Source organism: Neomonachus schauinslandi, chromosome 10 (genome assembly GCF_002201575.2).
Source record: "Neomonachus schauinslandi chromosome 10, ASM220157v2, whole genome shotgun sequence".
Classification (NCBI taxonomy): domain Eukaryota; kingdom Metazoa; phylum Chordata; class Mammalia; order Carnivora; family Phocidae; genus Neomonachus; species Neomonachus schauinslandi.
Window position 1 is genome coordinate 25,662,077 of NC_058412.1, and position 24,581 is coordinate 25,686,657.

The window sequence follows — 24,581 nt, forward strand, 5'->3', positions numbered from 1 at the left end:
CCTTGTAAACTGTAAAGTTTGGTTCAGTTGCTAAGCATTATCATTTTAAATTTTTTTTAAAAATAGCTTTAAATCTATTTGAAAGACTGTGATTCCTTTTTATGTAATAGATTAGCCCTTCAGTTATGCAGTCTCTAAGTAAGATTTTGAGATTTATGTTTCTTGGATTTTCCTTGAAAAGGGAAATCTCTAAGGTTTTTCTTGTTTCTTGACATCTTTTAAATTTTTTAATTTTTTATGTTATTTATTTATTTTTAGTTTTTGGAGAGAGAGAGAGAGAGAGTGCAAGTGGGAGGGGCAGAAGGAGAGGGAGAGAGAGAATCCCAAGTAGGCTCCATACTCAGTGCAGACCCTGATGTGGGGCTCCATCCTGACCATGAGATCATGACCTGAGTGGAAATCAAGAGCCAGACACCCAACCGAGTCTTCCAGGTGCCCAGTTTCTTGACCTCTTACGTTTTTATGTATCATTCTTTTCATCCTGCTACTTAAAGACTATATTTAAAATAGTACTCAGATGACAGAAGAAAGCAGAAAAAACGCCAAGATGATCGTAGCACTTTTGGGTATATGCTGCTTCCTTTGTCCTGATGGCAAAATCAGACTCTAGAGTAAGCTTTTGTACTTACCAACTTTTTTTTTTTTTTAATTAAGTAAGCTCCAGTGCTGGGCTTGAACTCACAACCCTGAGATCGAGAGTCCCATGCTCTACCAATTGAGCCAGTCAGACACCTCTGTATTTATCACGTTTGGCTACATATATTAATCTAGATAATTGCCAACATGTAAGGTTAATTAGTGACTCAAGGTTTTTTTGGTAATGGATACTTCTGGTATGAACAATCTTGGTGATTAGCTACATTTCCAAACAGTGGATTCAGCAACATTTTAATCAGTTGTTTTGTTGTTTTGCAGCTTTAACTGCCTATACTTACTTGACCATTTTTGATCTTTTTAGGTAAGTTTTTTGTTTTTTGTTTTATTTTATTATGTTATGTTAATCACCATACATCATTAGTTTTTTAGGTAAGTTTTAAAAAGTCTCTTTAGTGTTTTGAAACTAATAAGGAATTTCTTGCACTGAATTTGTTTTCTCTGCTTAAAGGAAAGTAATCTGTGAAATAAGTAAAATTATCAACACAGAACATATATACAAACAATAACTATTAGGAGATATACTGGAAGAAAATATCCCATTTATAGAGGAACAGAAAAAATAATACCCAGGCATTAGATCATATGCCTGGGGTACCTACCTGTAGTTGAGTTAGCTGTGGCCAGGGAGCAGTGTCTCATAAGAACGTACCAGTTCCTTCCGTAACCGTGTAGATGGGCATTAGTAACTAAGAAGTGAGCAATTGTGAGCTAGGGAGGCACCCTTTTGGCTCCCTGCTTCATGGGACCTTTGATATCGCCGTGTAAGGACTGCAAAATACTTAATGTCTTCAAGATCCATGCCAGAGGAGTATAAGTATGTCTTTTCATCAGGCATGTAACTAAATCTACTTGACTCATCTAAAACATAGAGTTACCACCTGGATTTCACGCAGTAGTAAGTTGTTTTAGAATGAATCTCCACTGTACTTGGAAAATGAATGTAATTTTATCCCATCCAGAGTGTCGTTGCTATTAATATTTCGTTTAACTTTTAACAAAGATTAAAGTTTATCAGAGTTAAAATTTATTCTGTGTGGCTAAAATAAAATATATTACTTTATTATTACTATGTTATTTTTGCATGCTCAGTTATGGAAACTATTTAGGGTGGATAACTTACTTGAGTAGAGAAAGTATGGGTGTAGGTTCAATTTACTGACTTGATGTATTGTGACTTTTTTCAGTTTCTCCACATGTTAAAACTCACATATTAGGATGCTCCTGGTGATTAGATTATAGCTTATTAGAATAGTTTATTAATTTAATCTGCAAACACTGATAACTTTCAGCAAACTTAGGAATTCTGAAAACTTAATTTCTTTTTGTGTGTTCCCCTCTTGCTCTAGTTCTAAAGCTAAATTTATTTTCCTTTTTACTTAGTTTAATGACATGTTTGATAAGTTACTGGGTAATGATGAGGAAACCTAGCCCTGTCTATTCATTTGGGTAAGTTCAAGTTATTTTATTTTCTGCTAACTTACTGCTATTAAAATGGTAGTTGTGGGGCGCCTGGGTGGCTCAGTCGTTAAGCGACTGCCTTCGGCTCAGGTCGTGATCCCAGGGTCATGGGATCGAGCCCCGCATCGGGCTCCCTGCTCGGCAGGAAGCCTGCTTCTCCCTCTCCCACTCCCCCTGCTTGTGTTCCCTCTCTCACTGTGTCTCTCTCTGTCAAATAAATAAATAAAATCTTAAAAAAAAAAACAAACAAAAACCATGCCCTTTAAAAAAAAAATGGTAGTTGTTATCAGGCAGTAAAGAGGTAGCTAGAGTGTTTGTAGAGAATAAATGCTATCTGTGTAGTGGGATGGGGATCAAATATTGAAAGTAGATTTAAAAAGACATCTTCCAACAGGATTCTAGATAAGGAACATGTAAATCATATTAAAATAAAATGTTCACATTAAGTTCTTTGATATTTTGGTAATCCCTTAAATTTTAGTTAGAGAAAGTACAAAGGATTTTCCTATAGGTGTGTCCTATAAATGTTAGAGTAAATGTGATATATTTTAACATTAATGTAGTGGTAGAGATGTATTTTTATCATAAGACTGGATTTATGATAGCAATGGACTATCAAAGAATTTGAGATTCTGTTTCTATAGTTTTAGAAATTATTAAAAGTTGAAAGTTGAAAGATAATCTTTTGTATTAGAGGTTTTTCTTAATGTATTAGAAAAAAATGAGTTCCTTTCGGATTCCAGGAAACAACTTGAAAGAAGAATTTCTTTTTAAGTTTGTGGGGGTTTTTACTATGATAAAGTGTACGTAACATAAAAGTTAACATTTTAACCATTTTCAAGTGTACAATTCAGTGGCATTAAGTACCTTTATATCTGTTGCCACTATCTATTTCCAGAAATATTTCCTCTTCCCAAAAAGAAACTCTGTACCCCTTAAACAATAACTCCTTATTCCCCTATCTCTCAGCCCTTGGCAAGCGCCATTCTACTTTCTGTGTTTATGAATTTGCCTGTTCTGGGTACTCATATAAATGGAATCACACAATATTTGTCGTTTTGAGTATGGCTTATTTTACTAATGTTTGCAGATTTCATCTGTGTTTGTAGCATATGTCAGAATTTCATTACTTCCTAAAGTTGAATAATTTTCTATTGCATGTATATATGACATTTTGTTTATTCTTCTGTTGATGGGCATTTGGTTTGTATCCACCTTTGGGCTATTGTGAGTAATGCTTTTATAAACATTGGTGTACAAGTATCTGTTTGAATCCCTGCTTTCAGCTCTTTTGGGTGTATACTGATCCCTGGATCATAGTCTGTGATTCCATGTTTAACTTTTTGAGGAACCACCATACACAGTGGCAGCGCCATTTTCCATTCCCACCAGCATGCTCACCAACACTTGTCATTTTTCTTTTTTTAATTTTTAAAAATCCCAATATAGTTAACATATAGTGTTATATTAGTTTCAGGTGTGCAATGTAGTGACTCATAATTCTATACATTACTAAGTGCTCATCACAATAAGTATACTCTTAATCCCCTTCACCTATTTCACCCATCCCCCCTACCCCACCTCCCCTCTGGTAACTACCAGTTTTTTCTTTGTAGTTAAGAGTCTGTTTTTTGGTTTGTCTCTTTTTTTTTCTTTGTTTTGTTTCTTAAATTCCACATATGAGTGAGATCACAGGGTACTTGTCTTTCTCTGGCTGACTTACTTCATTTAGCATTACAGCCTCTAGATCCATCTATGTTGTTGCAAATGGCAAGATTTAATTCTTTTTTATGGCTGAGTAATATTACACACACACACACACACACACATTGTCTTTATCCATTCATCTGTTGATGGGCATTTGGGCTGCTTCCATATTTTGACTATTATAAATAATGCTGCAGTAGTCATAAGGGGTGCATGTATCTTTTCAAATTAGTGTTTTTGTATTCTTTGAGTAAATACCCAGTAATGGGATTACTAGATCATAAGGTAATTCTATTTTTAATTTTTTGAGGAACCTCCATACCGTTTTCCAGAGTGGCTGCACCAGTTTGCATTCCCACCAACAGTGAGAGGGTTCCTTTTTCTCCACATCCTCACCAATACTGGTTGTTTCTTGTATTTTTTATTTTAGCCATTCTGACAGGTGTTAGGTGATATCTTGTTGTGGTTTTGATTTGCATTGCCCTGATGATAAATGATGTTGAACATCTTTTCATGTATCTGTTGCCATCTGTATGTCTTCTTTGGAGAAATGTCTGTTCATGTCTTCTGCCCATTTTTAATTGGATTTTTTTTTTGGTGTTGAGTTGTATAAGTTCTTTATATATTTTGGATACTAACCCCTTGTCAGGTATATCATTTGCAAATATCTTCTCCCATTTAAAGAAGAATTTAACTTTGGCAAATAAACTTTTGGACCAAACTTAATCTTTTGAACAAAATCAGGTTTTTACTTGCTTAAACAAGGGGGCAAAGTAAACATGGAATCTTAATGCAAAGTGAAAATATTCATAAGTGTTACTGAGATTTGATAGACTATTACTATGATAATCGGTTATAAGGTACATATAAATACCAGTATATAGAAATCTGTGACTCTGAGTTAAAGCTTTTGGTTTTAAGTGACAAAAATCCAACTCAAGCTAGTATGGGGGAAAATGGGAACTTTTAAAATTAATGTAATCAAAATGTGGGAAGACTGAGGTAACTGGCATAGGGACTAGCAAACTCAGGACATTGTCTTTCTCTTATCTCTCAGGCCTGCTTTTCTCTGCATGTCCGGTTTAGTTTCTCAGACCACTTTTCCCCACCATCCTGGAATAACTCCTAGCAAGACCTTAACTGGAACCTTCTTACCTTCATCTTAGAGAAGGAAAGGCTTTTCCCCAACTCTAGTTAAGAAAATCATGAGAAAGAGGGGCGCCTGGGTGGCTCAGTCGGTTTAGCGTCTGCCTTTGGCTTGGGTCATGATCCCGGGGTCCTGGGATCCAGCCCCACATAGGGCTCCCTGCTGCAGGGAGCCTGCTTCTCCCTCTGCTGCTACCCCTGCTTGTGTGCTCGCACTCTCTCCCAAATAAATAAATAAAATCTTAAAAAAAAAAAAAATCATGAGAGAGAACTACTGATTGGTCTAGCTTGGAACAGCTATTAGTCTTTAGATCAAATACTGTGGCCAGGAGACAAGGTTAAACAAGGACTTGATAACTTCCATTTTGGCCAACTTAGAGTGAACAAGAAAGGAGGGAGCAATTAAATAATAAAATTAACATCTGAATATAATTTCAATCAGTCACATAGCTTGAAATATCTGTATTTACAGACTCCAGTTCTTTAGCCCTGAGATCTATCTTGTTTCAGACTGCCTTCTGTACAGCGTCACATGGATATCTAATTGGTGTCTTAAATATTGGCTAGAATTCTTGTTTTCTTTCCCCAAAACCTGTTCCTCTGCAGTTTTTCCCATCTCATTCCCCACATTTATCCATCAGCAGGTTACATCAGGGTAACCTACAAACACATCCAGAAATCTGCCCCTACCCCCATTTCTATCTTGACTACTAACATCCTAATCAAGCTACCTTCATTTCTTGCCTTAATCCAGCCTCCTAACTTGTCCCCATGCCTCTGCTCCTACCCCCTTATAGACCATTCTCCGGATAGCAGCCAGAGTGTTTTCCTTTTTAAATCCAAGTCATACTATCAGTCTCCTCCTTGAAACCACTCAGTTGTTTGCTATCATACTTAGAATAAAATCCTGAGTCCTTTCTCTAATTTACAAAATTCTTATATTAGCTGTTCTGTGCCTACTTCTCTTCAAGTTACCACTTTCATGCCCTCTATACCACACTTTCTTTCTGTAATTTGTATACAATTAATTTATTCCTGCCTTAGGTCCTTTGTACAAGCTGTTGTCTCTGTTTGAAATGTTCTTCACGTCATCTTTACAAGATACAGCACTCCATCTTGTTATTCCAATCCTAATATCACTGAATGCCAATGTCATCAAGTGACTGGGCCCAATCTAAAATAGGTTCTAAAATGAATCCTAATTAGCCTCTTGTCACATCAGACTACTATAATTCTCTGTATAGAACTTACCAGAACTTATAAATCGTTACTCTGTCTCCCCCTTTAAAATATAAATTCCATGGCAGCAGGGACTATAATCTTGTTCTATCTTATATCCTTGTACAGTTTGGTGAATTTTAATAAATGAATATACCTGTATAACTACTATCTGGATCATGATATAAAACACTACAAGTCCCCCCAAAAAGCCTCCCTTTGTTTTGAGTCAGAGTCAAAACCCAACAAAAGTAACCAGTGTTCTGACCACTATTCCTTGCAGATTATTGTTGCCTGTTTTTGAAGGCACATAAATGGGATTCCAGTATATACTCTCCTATAGCAGTAGTTCACTCATATTGTATTTTATAAATATACCATAATTTCTTTTTATGTTCAACTATTGAAGGGCATTTAGATGATTTTCAGCTTTTAGCTCTTATAAATAAAACTAGTTCCAAATATTCTTGTACACATGTCTTTTGGTGTACATTGTATCCCTTTATGTTGGATACATATTTTTGAGTGAAGTTACTCAGTCATAGGATTTGCATATGTTCATTGTTAGAAGATAAGATAATACCAGTTTTCTAGAGTAATTTTACCAGTTTACTCTCCCACTGTCAATGTATGAGAGTTCTGATTGTTTCATGCTTGTACCAACAGTTGATACTGCCTTTTTTTTTAAGCCCTTCTGGGGTATGTAGTTGTCTTGTGGTTTTAAATTATTTTCCTGATGACTAGTTGAACACTTTTTCATACTTTTATTTACTTTTTCATATGTTTCTTAATCGTTCAGATTATCTCTTTTGTGAAATACTTGTTAAAGTGTTTTACCCATTTTTAAATTGGGTTACCTTTTTTCTTTTGTTATTGCTCTGTAAGAGTTCTTTATATATAAATATCTTTTCCCACAAATGAACGTTTTTAATTTGAATGATAAATTCAGTTTATCGGTCTTTTATGGTTAGTCCTTTTTGTGTACTTGTCAGGAAATCTTGGCCACTCCTAGGTCATAAAGATATCCTGGTATTAGCTAGAGGTCTTGTTGTTTGATTTTTCACATTTAAGACCTACAGTCAAACTGGAATTCATTTTTGTGTATGGGTTGAGGTAGAGGTCAAAGCACATTTGTTTCTCTCTAGTTGTTCAATTGATAAAACATATATTGGAAAAAAATTAATCCTTTTTCTACTGCTTTTTATGTCTCTACCTTTTTCGTAAATTAGGTGATTATGAACGTGTAATTCTATTTCTGGATTTTCTTTTCTATTCAGTCTGGTACATTTGTCTATTTTTGCATTAGTACTATGCTGTGTTAACTATTATAGTTTTTTTTTTTTAAGATTTTATTTATTTATTTGACAGAGAGAGATACAGCGAGAGAGGGAACACAAGCAGGGGGAGTGGGAGAGGGAGAAGCAGGCTCTCCGCCGAGCAGGGAGCCCAATGCGGGGCTCAATCCCAGGACACTGGGATCATGACCTGAGCCGAAGGCAGACGCTTAACGACTGAGCCACCCAGGCGCCCCTAACTATGATAGTTTTGAAATAAATCTTGACATCTGGCAGTGTAAATCTTCCAGCTTTGTTCTTCTTCAGATTATCTTTGCTTTCCTTCACTTTTTGCATTTCCATATGCACTTTAATATCAGTTTATCGATTTTCACAAATAACTTTGCTTCATTTACATACTGTTTTATACTCTTTTATAACTCACTCTTTTCACTTACATCTTTCCATGTCAATAAATACATTTCTGTTATATATTTTTTAAAGATTTATTTATTCATTTGAAAGAGAGAGAAAGAGCATGCACGCGAGTTGGGGAAGGGGCAGAGGGAGAGAATTTCCAAGCTGACTCTGCACTGAGCACAGAGCCCAATGCAGAGCTCAGCCTCACAACCCATGAGATCATGACCTGAGCCAAAACCAGGAGTTGAAGGCTTACTGACTGGACTACACCACCCAGGCACCCCAATTTCTGTTATATTTTTAATAATATGTTCTGTTGTTGATTCCAACCTTTTTTTCCCTTTACAAACAGCAATGTGATGAGCATCCTTAATTATTTTATTATCTTTTCTGAAGATATGTAATTCCTTGAGAAATTTCAAGCATTTATACATACCACAAATATTGAATGCCATTAAATTATGTGTTGTGGGAAAAACTAAGATGAATAAGGCTACAGCCCCTGGCCTCCAGCTGACAGTTTAGGATTATAAGACATAAACATTATTAACTACAGTTATGTGTAGCAGTGAGAGACAGTATAATAAGTGGTTAAAATCATGAACTCTGGAGCTAGAGTGCCTAAGTTTGGAAACCTGACACCTCCACTTGCTAGCTATATGACTCTGAACAGTTACTTTTCCTTTTTGTGTGTCAAGTTCCTTATCTATTCTTTTTTTAAAAAGTGGATAAAGTAACCTTCCTGAGGTGTTGGGAAGTTTAGAATAGATAATATAGGGGCGCCTGGGTGGCTGAGTTGGTTAAGCATCTGATTTAGGCTCAGGTCATGATCTCAGGGTCCTGGGATCAAGCCCTGCCTCAGGCTCCACGCTCTCTCCTACTACCCCTCCCTCCGCTCATGCTCTCTCTCTCTCTCTCAAATAAAATCTTTAAAAAAGATAATATGTTAAGCACTTAGACCAATGTCTAACACAAGATGGGTCAATCAAGTGTTAGCTGTTATTATGATAACAATTATTTCTAGAAAAATAAAAGCCATAAGTGGGTCCTGGAATAGATGTTGTACAGATAGGCACTCTTTTTCTTAATCTGTGATGTTCTTTGTTTATCTTCATTCTAGAAAATCTGTAGTCTGTCTGAACAGTGTTTGGCTTATGGTAGGCACATATGAAAATTGAGTGAGTAAGTGGGGCACCTGGGTGGCTCAGTCGTTAAGCATCTGCCTTCGGCTCAGGTCATGATCTCAGGGTCCCTGCTCTGCAGGAGGCCTGCTTCTCCCTCTCCCACTCCCCCTGCTTGTGTTCCCTCTCTTGCTGTGTCTCTGTCAAATAAATAAATAAAATCTTTAAAAAAAGAAAAAGAAAGAAAAAATTGAGTGAGTAAATAAATGAATGAAAATGTGTTCTGGAGATACTGGTTTATGAATTGTGCTGATCTAATTTTCTGATTTCAGATTTGAAAGATTAGAAGTCTTAGCTGTATTTGCCTCCACAGTCTTGGCACAGTTGGGAGCCCTCTTTATATTAAAAGAAAGGTACGTTTGTCTACAGTGTTCATGTCATTGTAAATTCCAGCTCTTCCACCTTCGGGGACATGAAAGAATCCATTGAGACACTGGATTGGTTTGAAGATGAAATCAAGATGAATGGTGCTGGAGTTTTGATAGTATGGCTTCCTCATGTTTCGGACTTTTCTCCCTTCTTTATTACTTTATTTTGATGCTACTAAATCCTGGGCAGGTATGAAAGAAAGGGCTTCAGTCAGACATGTTTTAATGCTGAGTTACAAACCCACTGAAACAGATTTTGTAGAGAAGATTGGTATTACATATTAAGGATAATTTGTAAGTCTCCTTGCCTGATCACTGCTAATAATCAACAGTTGGATATCATATTAAAAGATTTTGTTCAGGACTCCTGGCTCGCTCAGTCAGAAGAGCGTGCAACTCTTGATCTTGGGGTCTTGAGTTTGAGCCCCATGTTGGATATAGAAATTACTTAAATAAATTAATTAATTTAAAAAAAGATTTTGTTCACTTATTGAATTAATTCTGTATTTAATAAGGCTTTTTAATTTCATAATTTGTAGAACTAATTTAGTACATTATTTCTTTCTTTTAGTGCAGAACGCTTTTTGGAGCAGCCTGAGATACACACGTGAGATTTTGCTTTTGACATAACATATAATTTACTATTATGTTTGATTCCCAGTTATTAAGTGGTATATTAGGAATAGTGGTTACTTTGGCCAATGTCAGAGTTCAGAGTGTGGCAATATATATTTCACTGATATTTCACAAACAAAATTCCCAAATCCCAAGACAACTTCTCACCCTTAATTATTCCCAAGCCCTTATGTTTTTATATTACATCAGAAGGCCTTTGTACTCTGGCTTTAGGTCCCTCATTATTTCCAGGCCTTGGTCAACACACTAAACTAGCCCCATTGATCGCCTATAATTTAAAATTTGATGCCCAAAATCTTTTAGTAGCACCTTTAGAAAAGATAGAATTGTTATTATCTACTACATATAGTTGCCAAATATATGGACTTTACCTATTTTGATCAGTTTAATTCAGGATATTCTGACCTGTCTAGTATACTATAAACCAAACACTATTGCATTTATATGGATTTATAACAGCAGATACCTGTAAGAAGATACTGTTAATGCTAAGAGTCAGTTTTGGTCCTATGTAAGATGGAGCAGTAGACAGGCAATGGATTATGGAGCCTGAAAGCAAGTTCAGAGTGTGGCTCTGCAAATCCCAAACCACTGAAGCAGACCACTCTGCCTTCCCGTCTCTTTGTCTGGATGCTGAAATTGCATATTGGTATTACCAAGAAAAATATAATGGTGAATGTTATTATTCTTTCTAGGGGAAGATTATTAGTTGGTACTTTTGTGGCTCTTTCCTTCAACTTGTTCACGATGCTTTCTATTCGGAATAAACCTTTTGCTTATGTCTCTGAAGGTATGATTTTTATTTACCATTAATAAAAAATCCAGTTAATCTCTCATAAAAACAAGTCTTGTGTTTATTTCAGTAACTCATAAATCAACAAAGAAGCTTATTCTGAAGAGAAGAGAGAACTCTCCTAGAGGTTCTCAGATCTTCTCTAAGTAGAGAATTATAAAACAAAATCTAATTATTTCAAGCTTTAAAATAACATATTACTTAAAAACAGTCAGAACTGACTTACGTATTAAATTATACATGATGAAAAATTACATTTGCCAAATAACATGAATGGAATTTTAGATGTATAACCTACCTACAAAAAGTCTATTGCAGGCATTTTAGAAGCATCATTATACTTCAAATAGTTCATGTGCTCTTTGCAAATAATTATATTCTGTTAGATAAGTTCCCAGGAACTTCTCTCTGTCAGTGGTGGATGGGCATATATTTGTAAAGTAGCATATATGTTTTGAAATACTCATTTATTTTCAAGTCTTTAAAAATTCAGACTGATACTTCAGTTCAGTGGTCAAAATTATTGTCATTTGTCAGTCATTTCCATATTCTGGAATCCCACTAACTCACAAAGTGTTAATCATTAATTGTTGGAGAAGTGAGATAAAAACCAAAGTGGACTGTGTGCACAGACCCACACTTTGAAGCAAAGATAGGAGAGGGTCTTTTTAGGTCTCACTGACTTGAACACTAGGACAGTCAAGAGAGGAAAGCTCTCTGAATTGCCCATTCAAATTTAAACAACTTCATGAATATTATGAAGCATGAGTTGTATTTGTATGAATTAGAGTTTAAGAATTCCTGCATGAACTAGAAAATTAAATAGTGGTATTTGCAATGTCCAGAATTATTTTGAAAAAAATCATAAATTATTAAAATAATATAATGTTCACTCTAGAAATTTTAAGAAGGTATGTTTTAGAAATGATCAGGAAGATACAAGTTTTCCTTTTACAAATAATGCTACAATCTGCTTTTTTATATCAAGTGTTTTGTATGCATCCGAGTCTTCTTTAGGATAAATTCCCAGAGAAGAAATTGTAAATGGGTTGGAAATATAATATTTTTTAAGTCATTGATGTATATTGTGCCAGACTTATTTCCAGAAAGGTTATCTAGTTTGTATTTTCATTAGCTGGATATTAAAGTTCCCAGAAGCATTGATATTTGTGACATTAGTTGAAATTTGAGTGGAAAATAATTCTGAGCACTTTCTGTCTGCCAGGCACTGTGCTAAATTCTTTATGTAGATTAACCCATTTAATTCTCCCTAAACCATATGAGGTAAATAATTTTATTATTCTTATTTTATGCCGAGGCACTGAGGTATAAAATCACTTGCCCCAGGCGACACATCTAGCTAAGGTAGAGCTGGGTTTTAAGCCAGGTATTCTGGCATCAGAGCCTACTCTTAACTGCTCTACTATATGGCTTTTGTATAAAGCTTGCCAGTCTTTTTTACATCATGTTACACATTGAAACGTGATAATATTTCTGTAACCTTGAGATCAGTGTAAGAGGATGCTTGAGCCTGGAGACTACTGGTTCAGAGATAGTAACTGGCAGATGTCTGCATATAGCCAAATCCCCACTTGTCCTTTCTGAGAGCTGAGGGAATTAATTGGTTTGCCCATAGCCCATTCTCAGCACACTGGTTAGGAAGTTCTGCTTTACATTTACAGAGCCTTTAAAACTTAAAATTAATAGTAACAGTGGCATATGTAAGCTCACTAATTCCTTCAGGTCAGTGATATAAATAGTTGAAACTGCTTTTCCCTTATTATCTTGAAGGCATAAAAGAGGGAAAAGGTCTAGATTTGAATAGCATGTCATTTTGTAAAATGTGATACAGTCATGCCAAACTTATTTTTTTTTAATTAAGGAAATCAAGTATTTCTGGTAGTGCTTTATTTTTCTATATAAGTAATTTAAGTGTTTTCTTCTTAAAGCTGCTAGTACGAGTTGGCTTCAAGAGCATGTTGCAGATCTTAGTCGAAGGTAAGATCTTATGTATGGGGTTTCATGATATACATAATTTCGGAGGAATGCACAAGAAATCCATCTGTCATGGGAACTTACAGTATTCATTGCTGAAGTTACTACATGAATCTTACAGATCAGACTCTTCTTCTCCTTTTACTTTTTCTTACTTTTAACTGATGATATAAGAAACCTTTATGAGTGAGAGAGCTTTGTTTCCAAATCCTCTTTGCTTTCTATAAAAGACATATGATGCTAAAATAACAAGTTATCGGGGTACGTGGGTGGCTCACTTGGTTAAGCGACTGCCTTCAGCTCGGGTCATGTTCCCAGGGTCCTGGGATTGAGCCCCACATCTGGCTCCTTGCTCAGCTGGGAGCCTGCTTCTCCCTCTCTACCTGCTACTCCGCCTGCCTGTGCTCTCTCTCTGTCAAATAAATAAATAAAAATTCTTTTAAAAATTAAAAAATTTAAAAAAAAATAAAAGTTATCTTTTACAAGATTTTCATCAATATTACATTGAGTTCTGCTAATGAATACTCTTTGTTTCTTCATAGCTTATGTGGAATTATTCCAGGACTTAGCAGTATCTTCCTTCCCCGAATGAATCCATTTGTTTTGATTGATCTTGCTGGAGCATTTGCTCTTTGTATTACATATATGCTAATTGAAATTAAGTAAGTATTTTTTATTGCTGTCAAGTGGTTTCCATTTTTGGGGGCCTGACTTTTAAAGGCATCTGTGGGATGGATAAGGATTAAGCTTAGAGCATGTTTGCTTATGGCCTGTGCAACTTTGGTCAAGTCTTATCCTTAAGTGTCTTCATCTGAAAAATTAAGGAGGTTGGATTCAATACATATTTTTTGTCATAGTCTATAATTCAGACTGGAAAACTGTTCAAATTCCCTACTGCTGACCTGGGGAGTGAAACAGAGATGTCAGTAAAAGAGAGATAAGCCATGGCTGCTGTTGCTGAGAGAAGGCAGAGGAAGTAGGTGTGAAATAATTTTTTAAAAGGCAAACCTTTTAGGAAATATACTTTATAGCTGCTTTAAGCTTAGCGTTTTATGACATACGATTCTTTCACTACCTACCCTTTAAACATTAGTGTTTACTAAGATCTGTCCTTAATTATTCTTTTTCCTCTTTTGCGTACTCCCCTGGGAGGTTGCATTCAATTACTTGTTTTTATTTATCCCCTCTGGATTTCCCACGCCTTTATTTCTAGTCCGGATGTCTGTTGAATTCCAACAGGCGTATCTTCCTGACTTCTGTTCACGTCTCCAGCCGCTGAACCTATTTCCGCATCCCCAAAGCTGTTTGTTCTTGTATTTCCCATCTCAGGGGGTACTACTACCATCTATTCTGTTGCACTGTTGTTTTGAATTGTGTTCAGACATACATAACATAAAACTAAAATTTTAACCCATTTTAAGCACACGTTCAGTGACATTAAGTAACTTCACATCATTGTGTAACTATCACTATTGTCCACCTCCAGAACTTTTTTTATCTTCCCTACCTGAAACTCAGTACCCATTAAATAGTATCTCCCCCTCTTCTTTGCCCCAGCCTCTGGCAACCACTCTTCCTACTTTCTGTCCCTATGAATTTGACGAAGAAATTCCTATAAATGAAATCAGACAGTATTTGTCCTTTTGTGCCTGGTTTATTTCACTAAGCATAATGTTTTCAAGATTCGTCCATGTTGTAATATGTGTCAGAATTTTCTTCCTTTTTAAGGTTGAATAATATTCCATTGTACATATACAACACATTTTGCCGACTTATCCATTGATGGGTATTTGGATTTCCATCTTTTGGCCATTGTGAATAGTGCTGCTGTGAACATGAGTGTACAAGTATCTGTGTGAGTCCCTGCTTTCAGTTCTTGTGGGCATATACCCAGAAGTAGAATTGCTGGATTATATGATAATTCAGTGTTTAATTTTTTTTAGGAGCTCCAGTGCATTCTTAAATAAACTACTTCTCCCTCCTCCCCTCTTGCCCCTCCCAAAGCCAGTTCTAATTGGTCACCTAGTGTTGTGTTTGGTTTTTTTTTAAGTTTTTATAGTCACCATGCTGTACATTGCATCCTCAGAACTTATGTATCTCATAACTGCAAGTTTATATCTTTTGACCAACTTCACCCATTTCTCCCCCCTCCTCACCCCCTGCATCTGACAGCCACCAAACTGTTCTGTTTCTTATGAGTTTTGATTTTTAGATGGCACATATAAGGGAGCTCGTAAGAGTATTCATCTTTCTCCATCATGTTATTGTAAATGGCATGCTTTCCTTCCTGTTTTGGCTGAATAATATTCCAGTGTGTGTATGTCTGTGGGTGTGTGTATCTCACACTTTTTATCCCTTCATCTGTCAGTGGATACTTTGGTTGTTTCCATGTCTTAGCTATTGTAAGTAACAGTCTTGTCAGCTAGTCTGATTGCATCTTTCTTTTTAATTTGTCTCCTCCTTCCCATTCCCCTTGCCGATATTGAGGCCTTATCATTTCCTTGGTCTAATTAGAATAGTCTTCTGGTCTTCTGTCATTCTCACACATCTCTAGTTACCTTCCATTTTGCTACTAGCCTCATCATTCAAAATTGCAAGTCTGACCATAATATTTTCCTGTTTCAAAATCTTCCTCTTTGCCTATTTAAGAAAATAAAAGTTGTTAGCATGATAAAGCCCCTGCCACCCTTACTGACCATCCAGCCACGTGTACTTACCTGCTCATGGTTTCAGTGCTGTATCAGGACTTTCATGCCCTTGTGCATGCTGCTTTCCCTAACTGTGATATCTTCCTCCCATTGGCTCACTCATCTTGGAAGAGTCAGCTCAGATGTCACCTTTTTATATTGAGCCCTTCTGGATTATCCCTTCCTCAGGAGGCTTGTCTCTCACTCCTCTATGCATCCATGATACCCTGTAGGAATTCTCCTTTGTTCCCAAATTGATTTATTTTCTTTACATGGGTATCTCCTGCTATTTCAAAGGTAGGGACCATGTCTTACCTCATGTTTCTGTTCTCAGTGTGTGGGGAAAAAGTATTAAAAAAGAGGCATAAACAGTTTGTAAACATGGGCATTTTGGACTGTCTTCTTAATAGAACAGCCTGAACTGCTGATGAGTGTTGCACTTTAGTGGCCAGTGTTCCTCTAATGAACTCCTGTGGAATCTCACATTGTGTAATTCCTAGGGAATTTCAAAAATTCTTAGTAGTAATAATTGGAAAGGTGTTTACAGGAAAATTGCCAGAATCACTGATGAAGTACATTGGTCTTCTCTGTATCAGAAATTACTAGTTGAAGGTTTTTATTTGTTGCAACAAGTGAATATATGTGAAATCTTTCTACCTGGCAAGTAGATTGAGAGTACATAGTGGGAAAATATTCACATTTTTTCCTTCACCATCTTAACATAATTATTTAACATACTGCTTAAAAAAATTACCATTTTCCACTAAACTTTGGCAAGAAAGGATTCTGAAAATGTTTTGTTGTTGTTTTTTGTTTGTTTGGTTGGTTTTTTTTCTTTTTTTCTTTTTTTTTTTTTCAGAGACACTCCCGTTACCAGTAGTGGCCAGTATTGATAGAACAGTCCTGTTGCTTTAGATAATTAATTTTCTGGAAGATTGAATTGCAAGTAGCCCAGTGAGGCATACATTTAAGATTTAGAATTGTTTTTTCCTTTTAGTAACTTTTTTGCTGTAGACACTGCTTCTGCCATAGCCATTGCTCTGATGACGTTTGGCACCATGTATCCCATGAGCGTGTACAGTGGCAAAGTATTACTGCAGGTAAGGGTCTTCTTCCAATACACATGCTTAATATTAGCCATGGTTTTCTACCAGATTATAAAATTATATGTACTCTTCTACCAGATTGTGAAATTTTTAGCTACTGGAAGTTCCCATCAGAAATGAAGTCAAACAGTAGTCTCTGAAGTCTGTATATAGTAAGAAGCAGATGAAATTCTCTTGGCCCATGAAATAGGCACAGATCTTCTCATATTTATAATATAAGACAAAATCATAAGCTAAAAATATCTTGCTTTTAATGTTTCAAGTGAAAACAGTGTTAATTAGAAATTTTTTTTGCATATTGATTTTCCCCCAATAAATGTGCTTTGTCTATTTTGTAATCTGGTTGTGAATTGTTTTCTTATTTCCTGTCCTTGAATTAGTGAGACTTTTAAATTTCAAACTTAAAATTAAAAATGACAAATTACTATGTATTTCAACAGTAGGGTAACACCTGTAGACAAGCACCTGAATACAAACGTAGCTTCCCAGGGATGAATGTGTTTGTAAACACTGCTTTTCCTTCTGTCTTACCCTCATGCCTTTTCTAAAACTTAGGGGTACTAGCTGCAGCTCCAGAAGCAGTAATAACAGTAAGATAATAATTGTATAGTGCTATGCCATATACAGAAGATTTTTAGTTGGTGGTTCGATTCTTCAAGGGTTCTTTGGGTCTAGAGATAATGCTGTTTTGTGAGATGAAAAGTAATATGGGCTGATTCTTGATATTGCCCCACTAGTGGAGCCAACTGAAACCTCTCTTCCCTAAATCATGATAGGGCACATGTTCTACAAAGCCAAGTCTGGTATAAGGCAACCTGTTAGTGTTAGGACCACTACGCAAAAAAAAAAATAATTTTTTATCTCCCTGGGTTATTCATATTTTATTTTATTTTTTCTCCAGACAACACCACCCCATGTTATTGGTCAGTTGGACAAACTTATCAGAGAGGTAAGGAGGAATAGTAAATAAAATAATTTTAATTTATAATTAGAGGATGGAAAGAGTGGGTGCAAGTAATATTTTATTCAGCCCTACCTAGATTTTATTTTAGGAGAGTTTGTGTTGTTTATAATAACACAGTAGGAGATACAACACAGTGACAGAAGTACAAAAATTTGAGGAATTGCTCAGTCTGGAAGCTTGAAGTAAATGTGGAAGGCAAGGTCATGGTCTAGAGACCATACTACTAGCTATGTAAATGCTACGGTTTTTATGAGTCTGTATTCAAACCCAGGATTTTGATTAAGTCAAAGGCCACTTACATATTGATTGATTGCTTCACCATGTAACATACTGATCTGTGAGTTTAGATTTTGTTTTTTATAAATATCCACCTCTTTACTAATGAAGGAATAGATAGTCAAATTACTTGGATTGAGAGTATTTCAAACTATTGGCTGTTGGTATCACAAAGGACACTTTTACCAACAGAGCTGGCTGCTTTCTCCGCTAGTGAGCCTCTGTCGTTGTACCAGTGGGCCATACACGATATATCTGGTCTTGGAATTTCCTTTTGGCCCACATTCAAATAACAGCCTGTGTTGTGCAGAAACTTGGTAAAAGGGAATACAGAGAAAGCAATGACAGAGGAGACCCCTCAAAAGGGAGAAAAATCTTAATACCACAAGTGCTGGATATAAATATATGACATATTGACAAAATGAAAAGGACCATACACTGCTGAACAAGGTGGTGCTGGGGGTAGGTGGTAAAGACCTGATTTTGAAGGGATTGGGCCAGACAAGAAACCGAATACAAGGTCTTGGCTCACTACCGAACAAGTAGAAATGATGTCTTGAGTGGTCTGGGACTTCTCTTGGCTAATGAGTGTCCTAATGCAGGGTTTGGCCATGTCATTTCTAGGCTTAGATCAAGTCCATAATGTGACTGTGTTGGATATGTCAAATACAAACCCTATTTCTTTGTTTTTGATTAGGTATCTACCCTGGATGGAGTTTTAGAAGTTCGAAATGAGCATTTTTGGACCCTAGGTTTTGGCTCACTGGTATGTTTTCCATATTAATTTAGATAATTTACATAGTTTATAGTTTTTAAAACTAAAAAAAAGCATTTCTTTAAATTTTTTATGGAGTCTTTGATTACCATTTCTGTTCAGTAGAGTCTAAAATGTAGATGGATTCAGTAACTTAATTGAGATTAATTGAAGGATATTTTTCTTTTTTTTTTTCCTTTCAAACTGCTGTTAATGATCTTAATACTGGGTTGTCCAGATAAGACAAATTTATAGTCACACATTTCTGAATATGAAAATATCCAAAAAGTAAATAGTACAATTTTTTTTTAATTGCAGTTCTGCTTTTGGAGATTTTGCTGAATATGTTCAAGAGTTACAATAACACAACTTGCTTCAACATAAAATTCCTTATTTTTTATATTAACCTTAAAAATAAAACCAGTTATTTTACTAGCAAAAATGGGTTTATTTGGGAATAGCAGAGAATTGCAATTTGGGACAAGCAAGCTACAGCAAAACCATAGGCAAGTCTGGAGAACAAAAGAGGGGAATGCTTTTTTATAAAGGAAAGGGGGAAGTGGAAAGGAGTGTTATAACTGAAAAATCCAGTGGAGGAAACGGGGAGTTCGAGTGTAGTGGCTCTCATTGCTGAGCTGTGACAGTCTCTAATTGGCTGGGCTGTTGTGGGGGAAGAAGGAAAGTCTCCTTTCTCCTGCTGATGTGATAAAAGAAGTAGCTAAAGTAGTATGGACTCGACCTCTCTTCCTGTTGAGTGTGCAGTTGACTAGGGGCAGTAGGGCCTCAAAGGCCCTCCCTTGGCCTCCCGACTCCCATTTTAGTAAGGTTTCCTTTTATTAATTTTCACAAATCCACTTTGGACCTATTTTTTTTTTTTTTAAAGATTTTATTTATTTATTTGAGAGAGAGAGAATGAGAGAGAGCACAGGAGAGAGGGGAGGGTCAGAGGGAGAAGCAGACTCCCTGCCGAGCAGGAAGCCCGATGCCGGACTCGATCCAGGGACTCCAGGATCATGACCTGAGCCGAAGGCAGTCGCTTAACCAACTGAGCCACTCAGGCGCCCTCCACTTTGGACCTATTACCAGAGAGACTGTTATGGCATGGTTTCATTCCTGTGTCAGGAATGATGAGGAAAACACAGAAAAGTACTCAGAAAAAAACTTTTTTTAATCACCATAATCCTTTCATGTAGAGAAACCTGCCATGACATTTTCTTATTTATACTCATATATTTACTCTCCTTAGAAAATGAGATCATGCTGTTTATAATTTGCTCTTTTCACATAATATATCAGGAACAGTTTTTCTATGTCACTAAATATTACTGTTCTGGTCAGTTTTTTTTTTTTTCTCTTAAATGTGACTTGAGTTTTGCCTAAATGCCCAAAGGTTTTTGTTTTGTTTTTTTTTTTAGTCTGTAATTTCACTAGACTATGTCTTGGTGTTGGTCTTTCTGGGTTAGTTACTCCAGGTATGCAGTATATTCTTTCAATAACTTTATTTCAAAAAAAAAATTAACTTTCAGGGAAGTTTTCTTTAATTATTAATATTTATTTTGTTCTCTTTCTTTATTGTCTTCTCTGGGAACTCCTATTATAAGCATGTTGGATCTTTGCCTTTCTTTCATATTTGTTACTTTCTTTCAGTTTCTTACTCTTCATTTCCTTTGATTTTTAAAACTTTCCTTCTCTTCACCTTTTATTTCTCTTATAGTAGACCTGTATGTTTATTTGCTTTTGTATTCCTTCTAGTTTGGTCTTCATTTCTGAAGTGATTGTTTTTTCTTGTATTTCTCACTGTCATCTCATTTCTGAGGTTTTCTTTATTTTTTTTTTTAAGTAGGTGCCACGCTCAGAGTGGAGCCCAATGCAGGGCTTGAACTCATGACCCTGAGATCAAGACCTGAACTGAAATCAAGAGTTGTATGCTTAACTGACTGAGCTACCCAGGCACACTCATTTCTGAGGTCTTCTAGTGCTGATTTATGTTATTCTCGTTTCATGTCTTTCAGCTTGTTTTGAAAAAGTAGGTTATAGTTCTTACTCATTTTGTAGGTAAATCTTTCTGGCGATCTTTTATAATCTGTTCTCTTTTTTTCTTATACTAACTTTGTGTGCGATTTGGATTCAGTTCTTTTCTGTTGCTCCTTTCTATGCAAAATTGTATTCCTGAACTTTATTTTTTTATTTAAATTCAATTAGCCAACATAACTACATCATTAGTTTAAGATGTAGTGTTCAGTGATTCCTCAGTTGCATATAACACCCAGTGCTCATCACCACACATGCCCTCCTCAATGTCCATCATCTAGTTACCCCATCCCCCCACCCACCTCCCCTTTCTGCAACCCTCAGTTTGTTTCCCAGAGTCAAGAGTCTCTCATGGTTTGTCTCCCTCTCTGATTTCTTCCTGTTCAGCTTTCCCTCCCTTCCCCTATGATCCTCTGAGCTATTTCTTATGTTCCACGTATGAGTGAAACCATATGATGATTGTCTTTCTCTGACTGACTTATTTCACTTAGCATAGTACCCTCCATTCCATCCATGTCAATGTAAATGGTAGGTATTCATCCTTTCTGATGGCTGAACTTTAAAATAAGGACTGGTTTAGGGTAGTGTGTTTGAATTTATGGTTCTAAAGCTCCCTCTTCTGATGAGTCTGTGAAGTGAAAATACTTTCTTTCTCCTGGTTCTTTTCCTCCCATTTGTATTTGAACTTCTTTATCTTTTGTTTCTACTGTGTTGCTTAGTTTGGATTCTTTATCTTTTGTTTCTGCTGTGTTGCTCAATTTGGATTCATAGACTCAGACACAATTGTTCTTAACGTGGTGCTTTATAATGGAAGGGAGCTTTGCTTGGTTACTTGGGGGGCTCACAGGGCTTAGGCTGCTCCATCTCTTCTTATTGCAGACTCAGTGTACTCATCCACTATTGAAACATGTAGAACCCCTCCCAGTTTCCCAGCTACCTTTCTCAAATTTGTTGTCCTGGATTTCCATTAAGTACAAGTTAGCTGCTTTGAGGTTTTTAGGTCAGTTGGATATCCTGTCTCTTCCTCCTCCACAGATGCTGATACCTTGCAGGTCTTACACCTTGTGATTAGGGTTCCTTAGGGAACCATGTTATCTAGTTTTTTTATAGGTGTTGTCCATAGGTTTTTGGACTTAATATCTTAGTTTCTCTGTTTTTCTGGAAATATTTGGGGCATTTCAAAAAAGTGCCACTCCCACTGCTATCTTTCAGGAATCCCAAAATAATTTTTAATGGCTGCAATTTTACATTATATGAATATGCCATCATTTATTTAATCAGTCCCCAATGGACAAAGTGGTATTCCATTTTTCCCGTATAAAAATTGCTGGGATGGGGCGCTTGGGTTGCTCAGTCATTAACGGTCTACCTTCAGCTCAGGTCATGGTCCCAGGGTCCTGGGATCGAGCCCCGTGTTTGGCTCCCAGCTCAGCGGGAAGCCTGCTTCTCCCTCTCCCACTCCCCCTGCTTGTGTTCCCTCTCTCGCTGTGTCTCTCTCTGTCAAATAAATAAATAAAATTTTTTTTAAAAAATTAAAATTAAAAAAAGCTGGGATGAACATTTTTGTGGAATAATCTTTGCACAAACTTGTGATTATTCCTTAAGATTAATTTTTAGAAGTTGTTTTTGTGAGTCAAAGGATATTCATATTGGGGTGCCTGACTGGCTCACTCGGTAGAGCATGCGACTCTTGATCTCAGGGTTGTGGGTGCGAGCCCCAGTTTGTGTATAGAGATTACTTAAAAAGAAAATCTTTTTTTTAAATTTTATTTATTTATTTATTTATTTATTAAAGATTTTATTTATTTATTTGAGACAGAATGAGAGAGAGCACATGAGAGGGGGGAGGGTCAGAGGGAGAAGCAGGCTCCCTGCCGAGCAGGGAGCCCGATCGGGACTCGATCCAGGGACTCCAGGATCATGACCTGAGCCAAAGGCAGTCGCTTAACCAACTGAGCCACCCAGGCGCCCCGAAAATCTTTTTTAAAAAAGGGACATTCACATTCACATTTTTTTTTTACAGTTTTTGATATAGCCAATCACTTTCCAAAAATTTACAATTTACATTCCTTCAGGAATGTAGTTCATTTTTTAAAAGATTTATTTATTTATTTGAGAGAGAGGTAGTAGCCCTGACACGGGGCTTGCTCTCACAATTCTGAGATCACAACCTGATCCAAAACCAAGAATCAGAGGCTCAACTAACTGCACCACCCAGGCACCCCCGAATGTAGTTCATTTTCTTTTTTTTTTTAAGATTTTATTTATTTGAGAGAGAGAGAATGAGAGACAGAGAGCACGAGAGGGAAGAGGGTCAGAGGGAGAAGCAGACCCCCACTGAGCAGGGAGCCTGATGTGGGACTCGATCCCGGGACTCCAGGATCATGACCTGAGCTGAAGGCAGTCGCTTAACCAACTGAGCCACCCAGGCGCCCCTGTAGTTCATTTTCAATTATTCTTTTCATTTTACTAATCTTAATAAAATAGTAGATGAGTGTTTCTTTAGTTGGGTAGCTTATAAACACAAAGAATGCAGTCACCCAGCTGTTCAGAACGTGGCCATCTAACCCTGCACCCATGCAGTGCCTAATTAAGACCAAGGACAAAATAAAACAAGCTTTTGAGATGCCAAGAATAGTTGTCACAAAAGCCATAAATTAATGCGAACACCATAGTCACGGCGGACTTTGTTCAAGCTCCTGCACAGAAATGGTTTTCACTTATTTTAATTGCTTTAATTTCCATAGCCGACTGAAAGAGGTTACAGTGTCAGGGCGCCTGGGTGGCTCAGTCGTTAAGCATCTGCCTTCGGCTCAGGTCATGATCCCAGGGTCCTGGGATCGAGCCCCGCATCGGGCTCCCTGCTCGGCGGGAGGTCTGCTTCTCCCTCTCCCACTCCCCCCTGCTGTGTTCCCTCTCTCACTGTGTCTCTCGCTGTCAAATAAATAAATAAAATCTTTAAAAAAAAAAAAAAGGAAAGAAAGAGGTTACAGTGTCTTTTATAGTTTTGTCTAGTGATGACTGTGAGATGGTAGTGGCCAAGAAAAGGGAGAAATCAAAGATGACTTCATTTCTAGACATGGCTTGTCTTACATAAAAATAATAGACCAGAAGTCAACTTCAAGCATTATATTTTCTCCATCTTATGATTGACAATAACTCACTACTGCTAAAGTCTTGGATTCAGACACATTGCAACTAAACCAACTACTTGGCAAGTTTATGTGCAGTTTATTCTTTGGTATAATTTTTTCTCGTTTGAAAATCTGAGTTTATCTAGAAATCAACATTACATATCTGCTGGATTTTTTTTTTTTTTTAAGAGAAAGTGGGGAGGGGAGGGACAGAGCAGAAGGAGAGAATCCTAAGCAGGTTCCATGCTCAGCACAGAGCCTGATGCGGGGTTCGATCTCATGGCCCTGAGATCATGACCTGAGCCAAAACCAAGAGTTGGACACTTAACTGACTGAACCACCCAGTTGCCTGTCTGCTGGGCATTTTATTTAATTTTATTTACTATATATTTTTACTTAAGTTTTATTATTATGCAAATAGTACCTGATTCTTAGAAAAATTAAAACTTACAACTAAGTCCAAGAGAAGAGAATAAAAACCTTTAATAATTCTACCCTGTAGAGATAAGTGCTATTACTCTTGGCTATTTTTCTGTCTCTGTGTGTTTTAAACAAAATAGGATCATTGTTGTACCTACTGTTTTATTATCTACTTTAAAAACATAATGTAGGGCGCCTGGGTGGCTCAGTTGGTTAAGCGACTGCCTTCAGCTCAGTCATGATCCTGGAGTCCCGGGATCGAGTCCCGCATCGCGCTCCCTGCTCAGCAGGGAGTCTGCTTCCCCCCCTTGACCCTCCCCCCTCTCATGCTCTCTCTATCTCATTCTCTCTCTCAA

The 24,581-nt window shown here is 36.8% G+C and overlaps 1 protein-coding gene across 1 annotated transcript in view; it reads left to right on the top strand.

Moving 5' to 3' along the window:
* The window catches only part of SLC30A6 (solute carrier family 30 member 6), a 37,509-nt gene that overhangs the window by 10,480 nt on the left and 2,448 nt on the right, over positions 1 to 24,581 (top strand). Inside the window, exons 4-13 of the mRNA XM_021697459.1 lie at positions 916 to 958; positions 2,038 to 2,103; positions 9,334 to 9,414; positions 10,001 to 10,036; positions 10,761 to 10,855; positions 12,808 to 12,856; positions 13,396 to 13,515; positions 16,538 to 16,640; positions 17,548 to 17,595; positions 18,584 to 18,652. Coding sequence (XP_021553134.1) covers positions 916 to 958; positions 2,038 to 2,103; positions 9,334 to 9,414; positions 10,001 to 10,036; positions 10,761 to 10,855; positions 12,808 to 12,856; positions 13,396 to 13,515; positions 16,538 to 16,640; positions 17,548 to 17,595; positions 18,584 to 18,652 — 710 coding nt within the window. The remainder of the gene's footprint in view (positions 1 to 915; positions 959 to 2,037; positions 2,104 to 9,333; positions 9,415 to 10,000; positions 10,037 to 10,760; positions 10,856 to 12,807; positions 12,857 to 13,395; positions 13,516 to 16,537; positions 16,641 to 17,547; positions 17,596 to 18,583; positions 18,653 to 24,581) is intronic.